Here is a 14,022-nt window from a genome sequence, read left to right as displayed (position 1 = left end):
GAAAAGTAGTGGCAATGTGCTGAAAAGTGTGGCAAAGTACTGGAAAGTTGAGGTAAATTAGTGGCAAAGCACTGACATGTGTGGCGAAGTACTGAAAAGTTGTGGCAAAGTCGTGGCAAAGTACTGAAAAGAGTGGCAAAAGTAGTTTAGGCGACACTATAGGTACGACCATGAGGGCGCTGTTCATGAGATGACGTCATTACGATGACGTCATATTGGGATAGGATGACGTCATCCCGTGAACAGCGCCCTCATGGTCGTACCTATAGTGTCGCCAGGATGTGACGTCACAATGGAAATATGTGAATAAATTATGACCTATAGTGTCGCCGGATGACGTCACAATGGGAATATGTGAATAAATTATGAGGGCGCTGTTTATGACGTCATATTTGGATGGGGCGGTGACGTCATATTGGGGTGAATACGTCATAAAATGTGATGTCATCTTATGAGGGCACTGTTCATGACGTCATGTCATCCTATCCCAATATGACGTCATCGTAATGACGTCATCCCATGAACAGCGCCCTCATGGTCGTCACAATGGGAATATGTCACAATGGGATTGTGTGAATTAGCATAATTGATGACTAAACGAACTGTAGAGGGCGCTCACAACCAAATTACGTCACGAAGGAATTTTCTGAACGAACTGTAGAGGGCGCACACACACACACACACGCACACACAAATAAATACACGTCATTTTGAAAACTAACAGAGTTTATTACATAAAAGAAGAATATTAATATTAAAAAACATGACATTTTTAAAATGGTTGAAATACATAGGGTATACATTTTGACAAAAAAAAAACTAGTAAGATCAGTTACATGAAATTTATTTTTTGTTTTTTTTGTTTTTTTTGTGTTTTGTTGTTTTTTGAAGTAATTAATCATAAATTGAAATGGTATACATTCTCAAACGCTGTTAAGTATTCACACTGAGTAATATAAGAATGATATTATTAGGAGTAATATAAGAATGATATTCTTAAGAGTAATAATATGATTTAAAAACGACATTTTTTAAAAAAGGTTGAAAATACATAGATACATACATACATTGAAATACATACATTTTCAAATGCGGTTAAGTATTCGATTATAATAAAAAACGAGAAAAACGAGTAACATCGAAGAGTCAATACACACTTTTTCTAATCAGAATCAGAATCGCTCATCTGTGATGAAAAGAAAAAAGAGAAATAATATGAAATCGATAGTTACATAAAGAGGGTACAAGTTATATATACATGTGGAATTTCAAAAGTATAAGTCATCTAGTAAAACTGTGTGGGAAAAAATATTTGTCATAAATAGGGAGGTTGAGTCCGGTTACGTTTTCGATATATCTGTTCACATAAATGTCATTCAAATGTCTATCATGCGTAAAAGAGTCGGCTACGGACTTCATATGTTCCCCTTGACATCTGCGCAGCAAGTAATACAGGACGTATTGACCACACACTGTAGAGAACGGAGCTTGTAGTATTTGATGATTGTAGATCCACGTACAAACGTTTTTATCGAGAAATCTCTTAAATTCCACGTAATAAGGTTGACATCCGTACGAGTCAAAATATTCTCCGCGGTCGGGATCCTTTAGATAAAAAGCCACCCAATGTGTCCCACCTCCGCTACTGTCATCGGTGTTTGATACGAACGCTGCAGGATACTCCAACACTTTTGCCTTAGGCAGTTGATCTCTAGCATAAACACCGAAGAACACATTTCTAGTGTATGGATTAGTCGACAGAATACGATTCAGTTGATTCGTGTCCATCGCAGCTAGAAATCGATCAATATGTTTCTGTCTCTGTCAATCTCGATAATGTCGTCGTATTCAGCATAAATCAAAACAGACACAGTCTCAGTCAATGCTTGTCTGAACTGAATCTCAAGACCAATCTTTCCTTCTTGTATCAAATTGAGGTGATAATCACTGGCCGATTCGTCGGGAGTGAGGTCAAATGCGAAGATTGTGTACCCTTCGGGATATTCGTCTCGAGTGATGCCGTTGCCTTGGTCTTGACCCATTTTATTTGTACCGGTAAATAGACTGTAATAAGCCATGATGCAACTTCTACCACCACCTGCTGTGAAGTCTGTCTTCAATGGCTTTGCCGGAACTTGCTCACCTCTAACATTGAGAACCAGTGATGTGATACCGTAATTCTGGAAGTTGAATGGATTTGTTTCGTAGGATCCGTTGAAAGACGTATTAGAAACCAGACACAGGATGATCCTTTTGGGCAGCTGACCGAGGAAGATCAAATCTTTGTTTAATGACATTGTACCAGCCGGGATGGAAGCGATTTTCATAACGCATCGATCGATGGGGTATTTTGCAGTACCCTGTTTCAACGCTTCAACGTGTCCCAGTTGTACGCTGGGGCTCAACTTGACTTTTCTCACTAGGAGGGTAGCATCGGTGATGACTACTGTGAATGCTGGATTTTCGGTTGAACTGATCAAGCAGAACTGATTTTTACTTCGATGTAATTTCAGTCTAACTTCCACCCCATTGAGTAAATACTTTGGTTGAAAAAATATGTCTCCGTGTATTCGTCCGATCATGTCGACCGTCTTACTGAGCGATGTATATGCGTATCGACGTTTGAGTCCCATGTTAGCATCACCATCATCAGCTCTCGGGTTTGCGACATTCATTTTTCCAGCAGTGTCCTTCTCAAATATTGCAGCACCAATCTGCGTTGATTTGGCGTCCCCTCCATAATTCAATAGCGTTTCGATCATGGCTCTGTAAGAATAAGTAGGAGATGCGTCCGAAATCTGCTTTCCATTCAGGTACACATCGATTTGATTGAAGAGGGAATGCAACCACAAGTTTGCAGGCCCTACAGTGGCGTCCGCAGCCAAATTACTTCCGTTGGCATTCGTGATTTTAGCCTTGATGTGCAAAAGCGTAGAACCAATATCGATGTAGTCACTTCCGGCCGAAGGTATTACGAATTCGATCGGACCATCGGCTATATTCGTGAGTGGGTTTACCTCTTCATAACTTCCTTTTTCAATACTTGTCTGTGTCGGAGGAATAGTAAAGAGATCGAGTTATGTCTTTGCACATTCGCAGGAGTGTTCGTGTACAAAAGCCATGATGTTCAGTCGAATATATCCTGAGATCTTCTCCTCTTCTTAGCCTTGGAAGAAATGACACGTCTCGTTGTTGTCTTCTTCCTTTTGATGCTGCGTCCTCGTCCTGTTTGAGAGGGTCTTCCAAATAAATTGCTCAACACCGAAGAAGTAATTTGACGACCTGCAGTCTTTGCTCTACTCGAAGCCACTTTTTTAATGTTTTTCCCTTGTACAACGTCACCTAGAATACCCAAACCGGCATCGAGCGCTGGTTTTGCCACTGCTTTCAGACCCTGTGTTAACAGAGGTGCGGCCGATCTCGCCAATCCAGAAAACATACTTCCGATTCCATATCCACGTTGCAGTCTTGCGCCAGAAAATACAGATCCCCGTCCAATCTAATTCATGTAGTAATTTCTATAAACCCCCACGTGGGGGGTGTAAGGTCGATGTCTGTTCATTTCCTTTTCTTCACACTAGCGAAGGACGAGCTTTGCGAAAACTCAGCGTCACGATCACACGCCCACGTTGAAATGGCACCTTCTCCCCTGTATCAGACCTTATATCAATCTCCACAGTCTCGAATGTTGACGTTCGAATTGGGAGAAAGTATGGTTTGTTGTAAGTGTGATTGACGCTATCACCGTGGGTTCCTTCAATGTTGACTATTCTCAAGAGAGGTACGGAAACATCACCGACCATTTGGTGTTCGACTATATTGCAATACACGTAGAGAGAATACAAACTTCTAACATCAGCAAGGTAGGGACTAGTGCGTCTTTCGTTTGTAATTGTTGTATTTGTGGGAAATCCTAACAGTTCGGCCAATCCCCCCATCAAGATTACACGAGCTCCTTCTTCGACCGCAATGGTCACTCTCCTAGACCTCGAATTATATGTCATCAGTATTTCATCTGGCAGACCTTTTTCTCGAATCGCGTCTAAAATCATTTCGATCGAGTTGTAGTAGCCCGGATTCAATTTCACTTCTCCGTGATCTCTCAGACTGGGTGAGGCATCGTAAAAGATCCTATTTTCACCATGTACAACATTTTACCATGAATTTGGGTAGTGGATGTCGGCCAACGCTACTTCCCAATTGCCATCTAACGAAACCGTTCTCGGTAGTTTGACAGTGTATTTTGTCAACGTGTTGTTCGGGAACACATCAAGCGAGGTATTACTAGGGAGCGTCAAAAAGAAATCCTGCCCCGACATGATGATCTTTGAAATGAATCAGGTCATCGTGTGAAAAGGTATTTATAAATGTTCCAAGTCTCTGATCCGAGAATTAAACGAATCGTCATACCCACGCCACTTAACGAAATATTCCACACGGCCTTTACGTTTTCTCTTGCGCAGTACTTTCTCCACAATGTACAATGCATCATCGTCCTTTACTATTTTCTGAAGTTCTTCTTCGTAGAAAGTACCTTCCAACATTTCACCGTTGTAATCTGAAATTTTGTAAACAGGTGGTTGCGTATTGAGGCGTCCAACAATCGTGAATACCTCTTCGGTCCAATTGGGCAAGTATCCTTTCTTGAAAACGTGTTTGGTTTTACTGATTCTGACTCTGTCACCGAGTGAGGGTTTGGTATTTATACTTCTGTGATGAGTATTGTTGTAAGAACGTACCATGTTGTCTAATACAGGCAGATAAGTCAACGTGTTGTTCTTCGTGAAATATCTGAAAATTTTTCCCTTGATGGTTCTGTTATATCTCTCCACAACGCTGGCTTTAGTCTCATTGCCTGTAGTGAAGAACTTAATGTCTTCGCTCTTGAGGTAGTTCTGAAAAAGTCTGTTGGTGAATTCAGTTCCTCTGTCCGTGTGCAAAACGTCGGGGCGACGCCCCTTCTTAAGTATTTTCCGAAATACCTCGACCAAACTCCCCCCTCTCTTGTCTTTCAGAGGTACGACGAAAGCATATTTCGAAAAAACGTCGATACACGTCAATAAGAACTTGTATCCTCTGTTGTATCTGGATATCGAGGAGAGATCGCATAGATCGGCCTCCCACTGCTCGTCCACTTGGAAAACCACTACCCTCCTTCTTTTAAAGGACCGTCTGGAGGGTTTGTGCAGAGTGTATGTATCCTGTTTACTCAACCACTTCTTCACGTCCGACTTGGTTATCTTTTTTCCTCTTTTTGTTTTTTTTACGGCAGCGTAAAGGGAATTCAAACCCCCGTAACTTCCAGGACTTTGGACATCGTAAAACAGTTCGTCTAGGACGGTGTCCATCTTCTTCGTCATTGTTTACGGGTGTGGTTATTTCACACGCGCAGAGGCAGTGGATACGTTCGATAAACGAAAGCAAAGCAGGACAGCGTGGATCCATCACGACCGACTGAACCAAAGTGAGATCTAGCGGTTGCGAAGAGGTTCTATTTAATACGTCACCCACGTGTGTCGAGGATGAATGGGAGTGGAAACCACATGGGGTCCACGTCTCTTCGGAACTCTCCCCTTGAGTGTGTTGGTATGCATGTAAGACCACCGATCAGTATTGCCAACTAGGTCTTGAGGTACATTTGACATTTTCATAACTTCGGCAAATTCTCTCCAACCTGTGGGGGTGAAATTCTTCCTTTTACGCAAGAAATCATTGACTAAATCGATGATGTGCGTGCCTGGCACGGATTGTCCATCAATGATTAATTCACCATTTTCACCCCAGTCGACCCGTTGGTTCTGTTTAACTTTCTGTAGTAGAAGCTTCGCTTTTCTCTGCATGCTCTTGGGAACACTTTGTAAGACTTCGGATGTAATTTGATCTGGTACACCGTCTTTGTCGGGTTGATATTCCCGTTCGGCTACAGGGACAGCACTGGGTAATTGCTGCGTAACGGAGATTGGAATCGGTTCGTTTTTCTTCTCCCGCAACAACAAGTACTTGCGCAGAACTTGTTGGTACAGTTTGACTTTTTCATCTTTAGGCAATTCTTCCATTTGCGTTATGTCATTCATGTCTCTATCCAGTCAATGATTTCACCACAGGTCTCGTCATTTGAGCATTCTGGCTTTGAATGGTAGATAATAGCTCAGCAGGGACTAAAGCCATCTTCTTCACGGATTCCATCTATTTAAGACCGAGTAAAGGTGGGAGTATGCTCGAAATTAAGGGAGCGATTAAGGCGGTTAGGAAACCCCCTTTCTGAACCAGAATTTTTTTCTTTTTCTTGACTGAAGTTTTCTTATTGGACAGTGCTCGGAGATGTTTCACGTACAACGCCAATTTTCGTTTCTGACTAGGTGATAGCTGGACGTTCCCTTTCAACACATTGAGCGAGCATTCGCACAGACACTGTATCAAGTCACTAGAGGCTCCATCAATTATCCCCTTTTGTTGTTTCGAGTTGGCCTTGTGCAATACAGAGAGAAAATCAGCGTTCTTTCGCATGCGGGATGACATGGTGAAATGACTGACGATGAAAGACTGTCTTTTTTTATACCTTTCTCACGTACACTATCGGTACCTGAGATGAAAGTATGTTCGTTCGAATGCGTATTTCCTCAGGGGTGTCTGGCATCAGATCCACGAGGAGGTAACCGTGAGGTTCTTGGGTGGCATCGGTGAATGCCTGCTGAAGAAACTTAATGTTTCCGGGGTACATTTGCCTAGCCAGAACGTTGACTTGTGATGCGTCCCTTGGATTTTTAAACAGGAAAATGTAGTGCGTGTTGAGACTGATGGTTCTCGATTGTCTGCCCTGATGAAAGAGATTTTGCAAAATCAGTATCACGGATAAATTTCGATGGTGAGATCCCTTCGTGAAGAACTGGGCGATTTGTTTATCGTTACCCGTTTCTGTCATCAGATCATCTATCACCAACAAGTTTCTTTTAGACGGCTCAATTATTCTACCAATATCTGGAGGTATCCCTTCGATAAAGCGAATTTGAGGCACTGTCTTCATCATTTCCAAATAGGCTGGCTGAAACTCGCCGTAGCACCAATAGATAACGTCTGGTGGTGGAGATATGACGCTGTCACATTGTTCTAATATCTGTTTGACTAAAAACGTCTTCCCAGACTGTGTAGGACCGCACACAAGAGGTAAATGGGTGTTTCAATCTTGCATCCATGACGATATAATAGAACCTCGCTCGTTATCGCGTCTCTTTTTACGTTCTTCAATGTACTTTTTCAACATCCAGTTCAAAACAAAATAAGGTAGTGTGCATAAGCCAGAATAGATGAGTGATAGAACCATGTCCGATTTGGTAGAATCCATGTCAATGTGATTGTTCAAAGTTCAAATGGATGAATGGAGTAAACGATGATCTCGCTTTTATTTATATATTTTTTGTTTTGTTTTTAGAAACCGTATGGGAGGGTACAGTAATCGTCTTGTATCACCCGTTTGTCATACACTAAACTGTATGTTTTAACTTCTTCTCTATTGAATATTCTATCTCCCTTGCGCGTTCTTTTTCGGGGGTCTTTGACATGTAGAGGGCCGCTTGTTCTCCGAACGAGTCGATTCATGGAGTCAAAATTAATTTCCAGTTGATTTCTGTAATTGAGGGTGAACCCTCTCACTTTACACACTGTTTGGTTCCCACTTTTGTCCGGTTTGTGTAATCGGTATGCGTAATTCTTCGGTCCTCCCGATACGAAATGTGTGATGTAATTATCCACTGGAGTTATTTCTCTCGTCAAATCTCCGAGATAATCACCTGTTGGTGGATCCCATTCTCCAGCTCGGTGGATGTAAATGATAGAATCTGTGTCAAAGTACAAGACTCTACTACCTAATTTCTCCAGAACACTGTAGAGTTTAAGTCGAGCATAGCTTGTCGTCATGACTATCCATCAACATTTCCAACAGTTTGGCGGACGTTTCTACATATGTGCTCTGTCCAAAGTTTGATCTCTGTCCCAGCTTTCCCCAGAATGAGTTGAGGTTTAGCTTGGCAAGAGCTCTGAGGCCTGGATTTGGGGTTATCTTGCTTCTATCCGAGACGATACCTTCTCTTTCGTGGTATCTTTGGATGTACATGGTTCGGTCTTCAACGGTGTGACACCACTCGGGATAACCAGAAGACTCTTGTTTAATTTTCAGAAACATGTTGATGTACTCTGTGAACAACCCTCCTTCTCCAGTCTCGGGGTTGTAGGTTGCCGACTCATCGTAATGCCAAACTTCATATACCTTGGTGATGTGATACCCTACTTCTTCAGCCTTTTTCAATTCCGGAGTGCACCAAACACCCGTCAGTTGACGTTCATTGACACTGTGGTGACATTTGTCTTGATTCATGGTTTCCGCGCATTTGGAACAGAGTGGGAACATCAGTTTGTTGTTCACCCTGAAAGGTAGAACTGGTATATACAATTTCCTCGGAGGTAAAACATCGCACTTGATAATACCAAAATAGTCCGTGGGTTTGACGATAAAGTCTTTAGTTACGACTGTTGGGTGGCCAACTGGATATCGCGAGGTCTTATTGATGTATGGGTAGAGGCTGCAAAAGTCAACATATTCTATCTTTTCGCCTTCCTTGATCTCGTAATACAGACGCAGAGCATTAGTACGACCGCCGAGAAAAGCCTCTCTGCCTCTGATAGGATTTGAGATATCTAAGTTTCCGACAAACCTCTCGACTTTGTGATTGTTCTTCATCAGGTTTTTGAAATCACATTCCCACATGGTGACTAGCGAGTATCCTTTCGATTTCAACCACTCTTCCCTCGCCAGTAGCCTTTCATAGAGGGATGTCATACTGAGTTCATTCTTGCGATTTGTTTCATTTCTTCTGGGAAAACACTTTGGGCACCCATGGAAGTAACAACCGTAGTACTCATACAAGGTTTCGGTAGAAGCATCATATCCGTCTATGTGATAAGGTCCGATTTTCATCTCTCTTCTGGAATTACGAACATGTTGAATACGCGTATTATTGACGTGTGCCTCGTATTCCATCCACCTTATAGCATCTGCGGATTGATTCTGGGCGCTGAGATAACCTTTCTCAGGCACAACACCGATTGTATCAGGAGTCAGGAAATTCTTTCGAAATATGACGTTGCACACGGAGGCGATCGTGATGCAACAGCTGAAAGGGTCAACTTCGGTGAGATCCATCATCATTGATCTAAATGCCAAACAACACTCTTCGAGTATGCGTACGTCACTCCGACAGTACTTGAGCAGTTCTTTACGTAAATCATAAACAGAGTTCTTTTCTACTTCTCCATTGTACCATGTGTAGAATTTCTTTCTAACCTCCTCCTTCATACCATCTGGGTCAAAATAACGATCCTCGGGTATCGGTCCTCTGTAACTGTCTCCAGCGGTTCTCGGAAACAGGTGGGGAAAAAAGCCTTTGTGTAACTCGTCTATGCCAAAGGTCTTAGGAAGTTTAGATAGAGCCATGGGCAGGAAATTCAAGCTATCAATGAATTTGATATCTGCACGACGGATGTATAGTTGCATGACTTTTGAACCATTCATGATGACTTCGGGTAGTATATTGTGATCATGACAGTATTTCAGAATCATAATTCCATCATATCCCTTTGAATTATGTGCGATGAAAATCATTCCATTATGCTCTTTTTCTAATGCCCACTCGCAGAAATCTTCCAAGGTACGTGAACCATTGAACACTTTCTCCGTATTCGGTGGAATTCTCGCTACGCACAGATCTGGAATATGAGTGCAATGTTCGTCGGTCGTGCATTCAAAATCGTAAAAGACGTAGTTACCATGGCTGTCTGAGTCATCCTCCTCCTCAAATTCTTCCATCGATTCGTCAGATTCTTGGTTCTTTTTTCTATCGGTGAGTGGTTGAATGTAACACAGGTGGTCGTACGTCTGAAAAGACTTGCAGGTTTTGCAGTAAACTTCGTTACATTTGTGAGACCCATCACGATATTTGAGGAGTTTGTGACATTTTTCGCAACGTTGAACTGACTGGCAGAGAGTTTTTACCCCATTAACCGACTTTTGATGCCGTTCGAAACATTCTTCGTTCTTGAAAAATCTGTGACAATTTCCGCATTTTTGCCATCGTGTAACCACACAGTCCCTTTGATTTCCACAACTCAAACATCCCGTCGGACACATGTGATCATAACGGTGAGAATAAGACTTGTCACACCTAGTGCAATAGTACTTCTTTTCTAGAAAACCTGTCATTTTTGTGATGACGTTGTAGTGTTTATCTTTTAGAAACAAATATATGTCTTTTGAACCTTCTGCGGCATCGCCCACAAAGATGATGGAGTCAAAATGATCGTGCGACAATACGTGTATTCTGAAATTCGGTAACACGTTCTGGAATTTTTTAATCTCTTCGATACCACATGGTCCCTGTTCGACTCTGGCTTTCCGTAAAAGTTCTCTAGCTTGAACGGATTGCATAGAGTAGTTTGCCGTTTTTTTCCTCTTCATGGTACTCCACATCGATGGTGGATTTTCGTCTTTTGTTGCGTGTGCCATGGCGACCACGATCGCTCTAGCGCAACACATCTGGTCATCGGAAACGATTTCAATGACAGATTTGGAATTTTTCAACCTGTCTGCGATCTTGGTATCAAACTGTCGCTTCCTCCCACGTGTTTTGCCGGCACCAAGGGGCATTTCAACAGATACCGTCCTGATGGTGATGTTTTCCTCGAGGGATATATCTTGGTAAGATTGTAGAATCCTCTCCACTTTGGACATCACCTTGTCGACATTCATGTCCTCCACCGGTATAAATGGTAGCCAAATTTCGTTGTTCAAGTTGGGTACGTTTATGGAAATGCGAATTTGGTCACGTCCGTCAAGGTCAGAGGTGATCAGTTCGAGCAGTTGATGAAAGGTAGCGTGTAATACGTTATGAACTTCATCGAACGTATTAGCATTTGGATGCGAAACTTTTACAACCCAATCTGTTCCACTCACCTTAAACTTTTTGACAAAACGTTTTCTCTTACTGACAAGATTGAAATTAATCTTGTCGGTGATATTCTCGTCACTATCATCCGTGTCAGTATCACTGTAATAAAATTCAAAAATAAATAAATAAATAAATAAATAAATAAATAAATAAATAAATAAATAAATAAATAAATAAATAAATAAATAACATACCTTACATGGTTTTTACCACCTCCACGTTGATAACTCGAGGTAGATGGTCTGTTAACAGATCCTATTGGACTCGGTGTGTTCATTTCTCCATATATAGAGTACAGGCTTTTCTTACAGGACTTGGGTGTTGCAAACCCAGTACTTGTAGAGCTTACATGTGAACTGCAACCAGATTTAATTAGAAATTTCAACTTCTGATTGAAATCCGGTGTAGCTATACTACTGGCTGGAGACCATGAACTATTGAAAAATACAACATCGTATTTTGTGAATGAATAAATAAATAAATAAATAAATAAATAAATAAATAAATAAATAAATAAATAAATAAATAAATAAATAAACTTACGAAACACTATCTTTCGTAGGTGATTGCTGAGGTGTTTCGTCTTCACTGAAAAATAAGTTATATTATTTTTATTATTCATATTGTTTACCATATCTTCACATGCATATCGAACGAATTCTATGTATAGTATTCGAATACACACCTGTTTATAATAATACATTCATGCTCTAGGTCTGACGAAGTTTGAGGTTGTGTAAAATTCTCCCTGTAGATGAAGTTAAAAACATGTTTTATTTTTCCCTCACATAAAATTTTCAAAATGCTCATAAATAAATAAATAAAATAAAAATAAATAAATAAATAAATAAATAAATAAATAAATAAAACTTACGAAACATTATCTTTCGTAGGTGATTGCTCAACTGTGTCGTCTTCACTGAAAAAATAAATGTTATATTATTTTATTATTCATATTGTTTACTATATCTTCACATGCATATCGAACGAATTCTATGTATAGTGTTCAAATACACACCTGCTTATAATAATACATTCATGTTCTAGGTCTGACGAAGTTTGAGATTGTGTAAAATTCTCCCTGTAGATGAAGTTAAAAACATGTTTTATTTTTCCCTCACATAAAATTTTCAAAATGCTCATAAATAAATAAATAAAATAAAAATAAATAAATAAATAAATAAATAAATAAATAAATAAGTTACCCATCATCTGAATTGTCATATTCTACCATATGTCTGAAAAAATGAAAACAGCACCAACTTAAGTCCAGTTCAAAAACATACTCACATATACAAAAAACAAAAGATATAACCTAGTGAGCATTGGGAATATTGGCGTGGATTTGAGTTAGTGTAGCAACCTACATAACAGAAAACAACACCAACTTAAGTCCAGTTCAAAAAAACGTACTCACACATACAAAAAACAAAAGATATAGCCTAGTGAGCGTTGGAATATAGGCATGGCCTTGAGTTAGTGTAGAGACCTACATAACAGAAAACAACACCAACTTAAGTCCAGTTCAAAAAAAAAACGTACTCACACATACAAAAAAACAAAAGATATAGCCTAGTGAGCGTTGGAATATCGTCGTAGTCTTAAGTTAGCGTAGCGACCTACATAACAAACTAAGGTCATGTCTAGTGAAAAGACACCCTAAGTAATTTAGAAAAATGCAACTCCACACATAATAATTGTTTAAAGCTGAGGGGTACGCTCGGTAATTGAGTTCAAGCAATGACTCGATTCAAAAAATGATTTTTTTGTGAATGAGAGATATGACATCAATTGAAAACATTGTAGTATTCATTTTCTGTAAACAAATCTCCATTATTATACATTCTGACTACTTAGACTTACATATTTGAGAAGTGATTTGACATTTCTCACTGTCTATGTGGCAAAATTTTTTCACAGTGATTTAAACTGATAGTTTTTCAAAACAAAACATTGACTAGTGTTTGAAAACGTGAAAACAAAAATAAAAAATGAATCGATTACCTTTTAAAAGTGGAATCCGCTTGATCCAATTCTAGAGCCCGCTTGGACATCGTGTTGCAAGTTAGGTGTCGTAGAGCGTAAATGTCTTCGTATAACACGGAAGTTTAATCAACTCTTTTGGCATTCATATTTCATCATCATAGTCGGCTGTGATATTTTACGGTGTCTTTGATGTCTGTTTTGGCAGTCGGTTGTGATATTTTACGGTGTCTTTGATGTCTGTTTTGGCTTGATACAATTGTATCAGGACAGCAGTTGTACGCATTCATCGTTCAACACAAGAGCAAGTGCTTCCGAGGAATGTGTGGGAAATACAAATTAGGTTACCAGCCCCCCTTACCAGTAGTGAATGTCTACCTACATTATCACCGAGATTAATGTCTCAAGGAATGTTGTATCTGTGGGAAAATAAAAAAGATGATTCATTCTCAACATCTAAACATCTAAAAATATAATGCATTGTCCAATCAGCGAGCGAACATTAGAATTTGAAACACTGAAAAGTGTGGCAAGTACTGAAAAGTTGTGGCAAAGTGCTGAAAAGTAGTGGCAAACTACTGAAAAGCAGTGGCAAATTGCTGAAAAGTGTGGCAAAGTACTAAAAAGTTGTGGCAAAGTCGTGGCAAAGTACTGAAAAGTGTGGCAAAGTACTGAAAAGTTGTAGCAAAGTGCTGAAGAGTAGTGGCAAAGTACTGAAAAGTGTGGCAAAGTGCTGAAAAGTAGTGGCAAAGTACTGAAAAGTGTGGCAAAGTGCTGGAAAGTAGTGGCAAAGTACTGAAAAGTAGTGGCAAAGTGCTGAAAAGTAGTAGCAAAGTACTGAAAAGTGTGGCAAAATGCTGAAAAGTAGTGGCAAAGTACTGAAAAGTTGTGGCAAAGTGCTGAAAAGTAGTGGCAAACTACTGAAAAGCAGTGGTAAATTGCTGAAAAGTGTGGCAAAGTACTGAAAAGTTGTGGCAAAGTCGTCGCAAAGTACTGAAAAGTGTGGCAAAATACTGGAAAGTTGTGGCAAAGTGCTGAAAAG

At 40.1% G+C, this 14,022-nt stretch overlaps 1 protein-coding gene across 5 annotated transcripts in view; it reads right to left on the bottom strand.

The window, feature by feature from the left end:
• Positions 1–708: 708 nt before the first annotated feature.
• The window catches only part of LOC144357767 (uncharacterized), a 50,566-nt gene continuing 37,252 nt past the window's right edge, over positions 709–14,022 (bottom strand). The window contains exons 2-10 of one of the 5 annotated variants that reach the window (XM_085496212.1): positions 13,002–13,399; positions 12,203–12,235; positions 12,016–12,078; positions 11,872–11,916; positions 11,683–11,745; positions 11,541–11,585; positions 11,192–11,431; positions 11,003–11,096; positions 709–1,186 (exon numbers count right to left, since the gene is read on the bottom strand). In XM_085496212.1, the coding sequence (XP_085352338.1) occupies positions 1,163–1,186; positions 11,003–11,096; positions 11,192–11,431; positions 11,541–11,585; positions 11,683–11,745; positions 11,872–11,916; positions 12,016–12,078; positions 12,203–12,235; positions 13,002–13,051 (657 nt within the window). In that variant the 5' untranslated portion in view covers positions 13,052–13,399 and the 3' untranslated portion in view covers positions 709–1,162. Of the gene's footprint in view, positions 1,187–11,002; positions 11,097–11,191; positions 11,432–11,540; positions 11,586–11,682; positions 11,746–11,871; positions 11,917–12,015; positions 12,079–12,202; positions 12,236–13,001; positions 13,778–14,022 lie in introns of those variants that run through there. The other 4 variants (XM_085496213.1, XM_085496215.1, XM_085496216.1 and 1 more) reach the window with 4 other exon arrangements.

The sequence above is a fragment of the Saccoglossus kowalevskii genome (assembly GCF_978046115.1).
Source record: "Saccoglossus kowalevskii chromosome 4 unlocalized genomic scaffold, keSacKowa6.1 SUPER_4_unloc_1, whole genome shotgun sequence".
In the NCBI taxonomy this organism is placed as follows: domain Eukaryota; kingdom Metazoa; phylum Hemichordata; class Enteropneusta; family Harrimaniidae; genus Saccoglossus; species Saccoglossus kowalevskii.
Note: the sequence above shows the minus strand (reverse complement) of the source record. Positions and strands in the feature narration are given on the sequence as shown.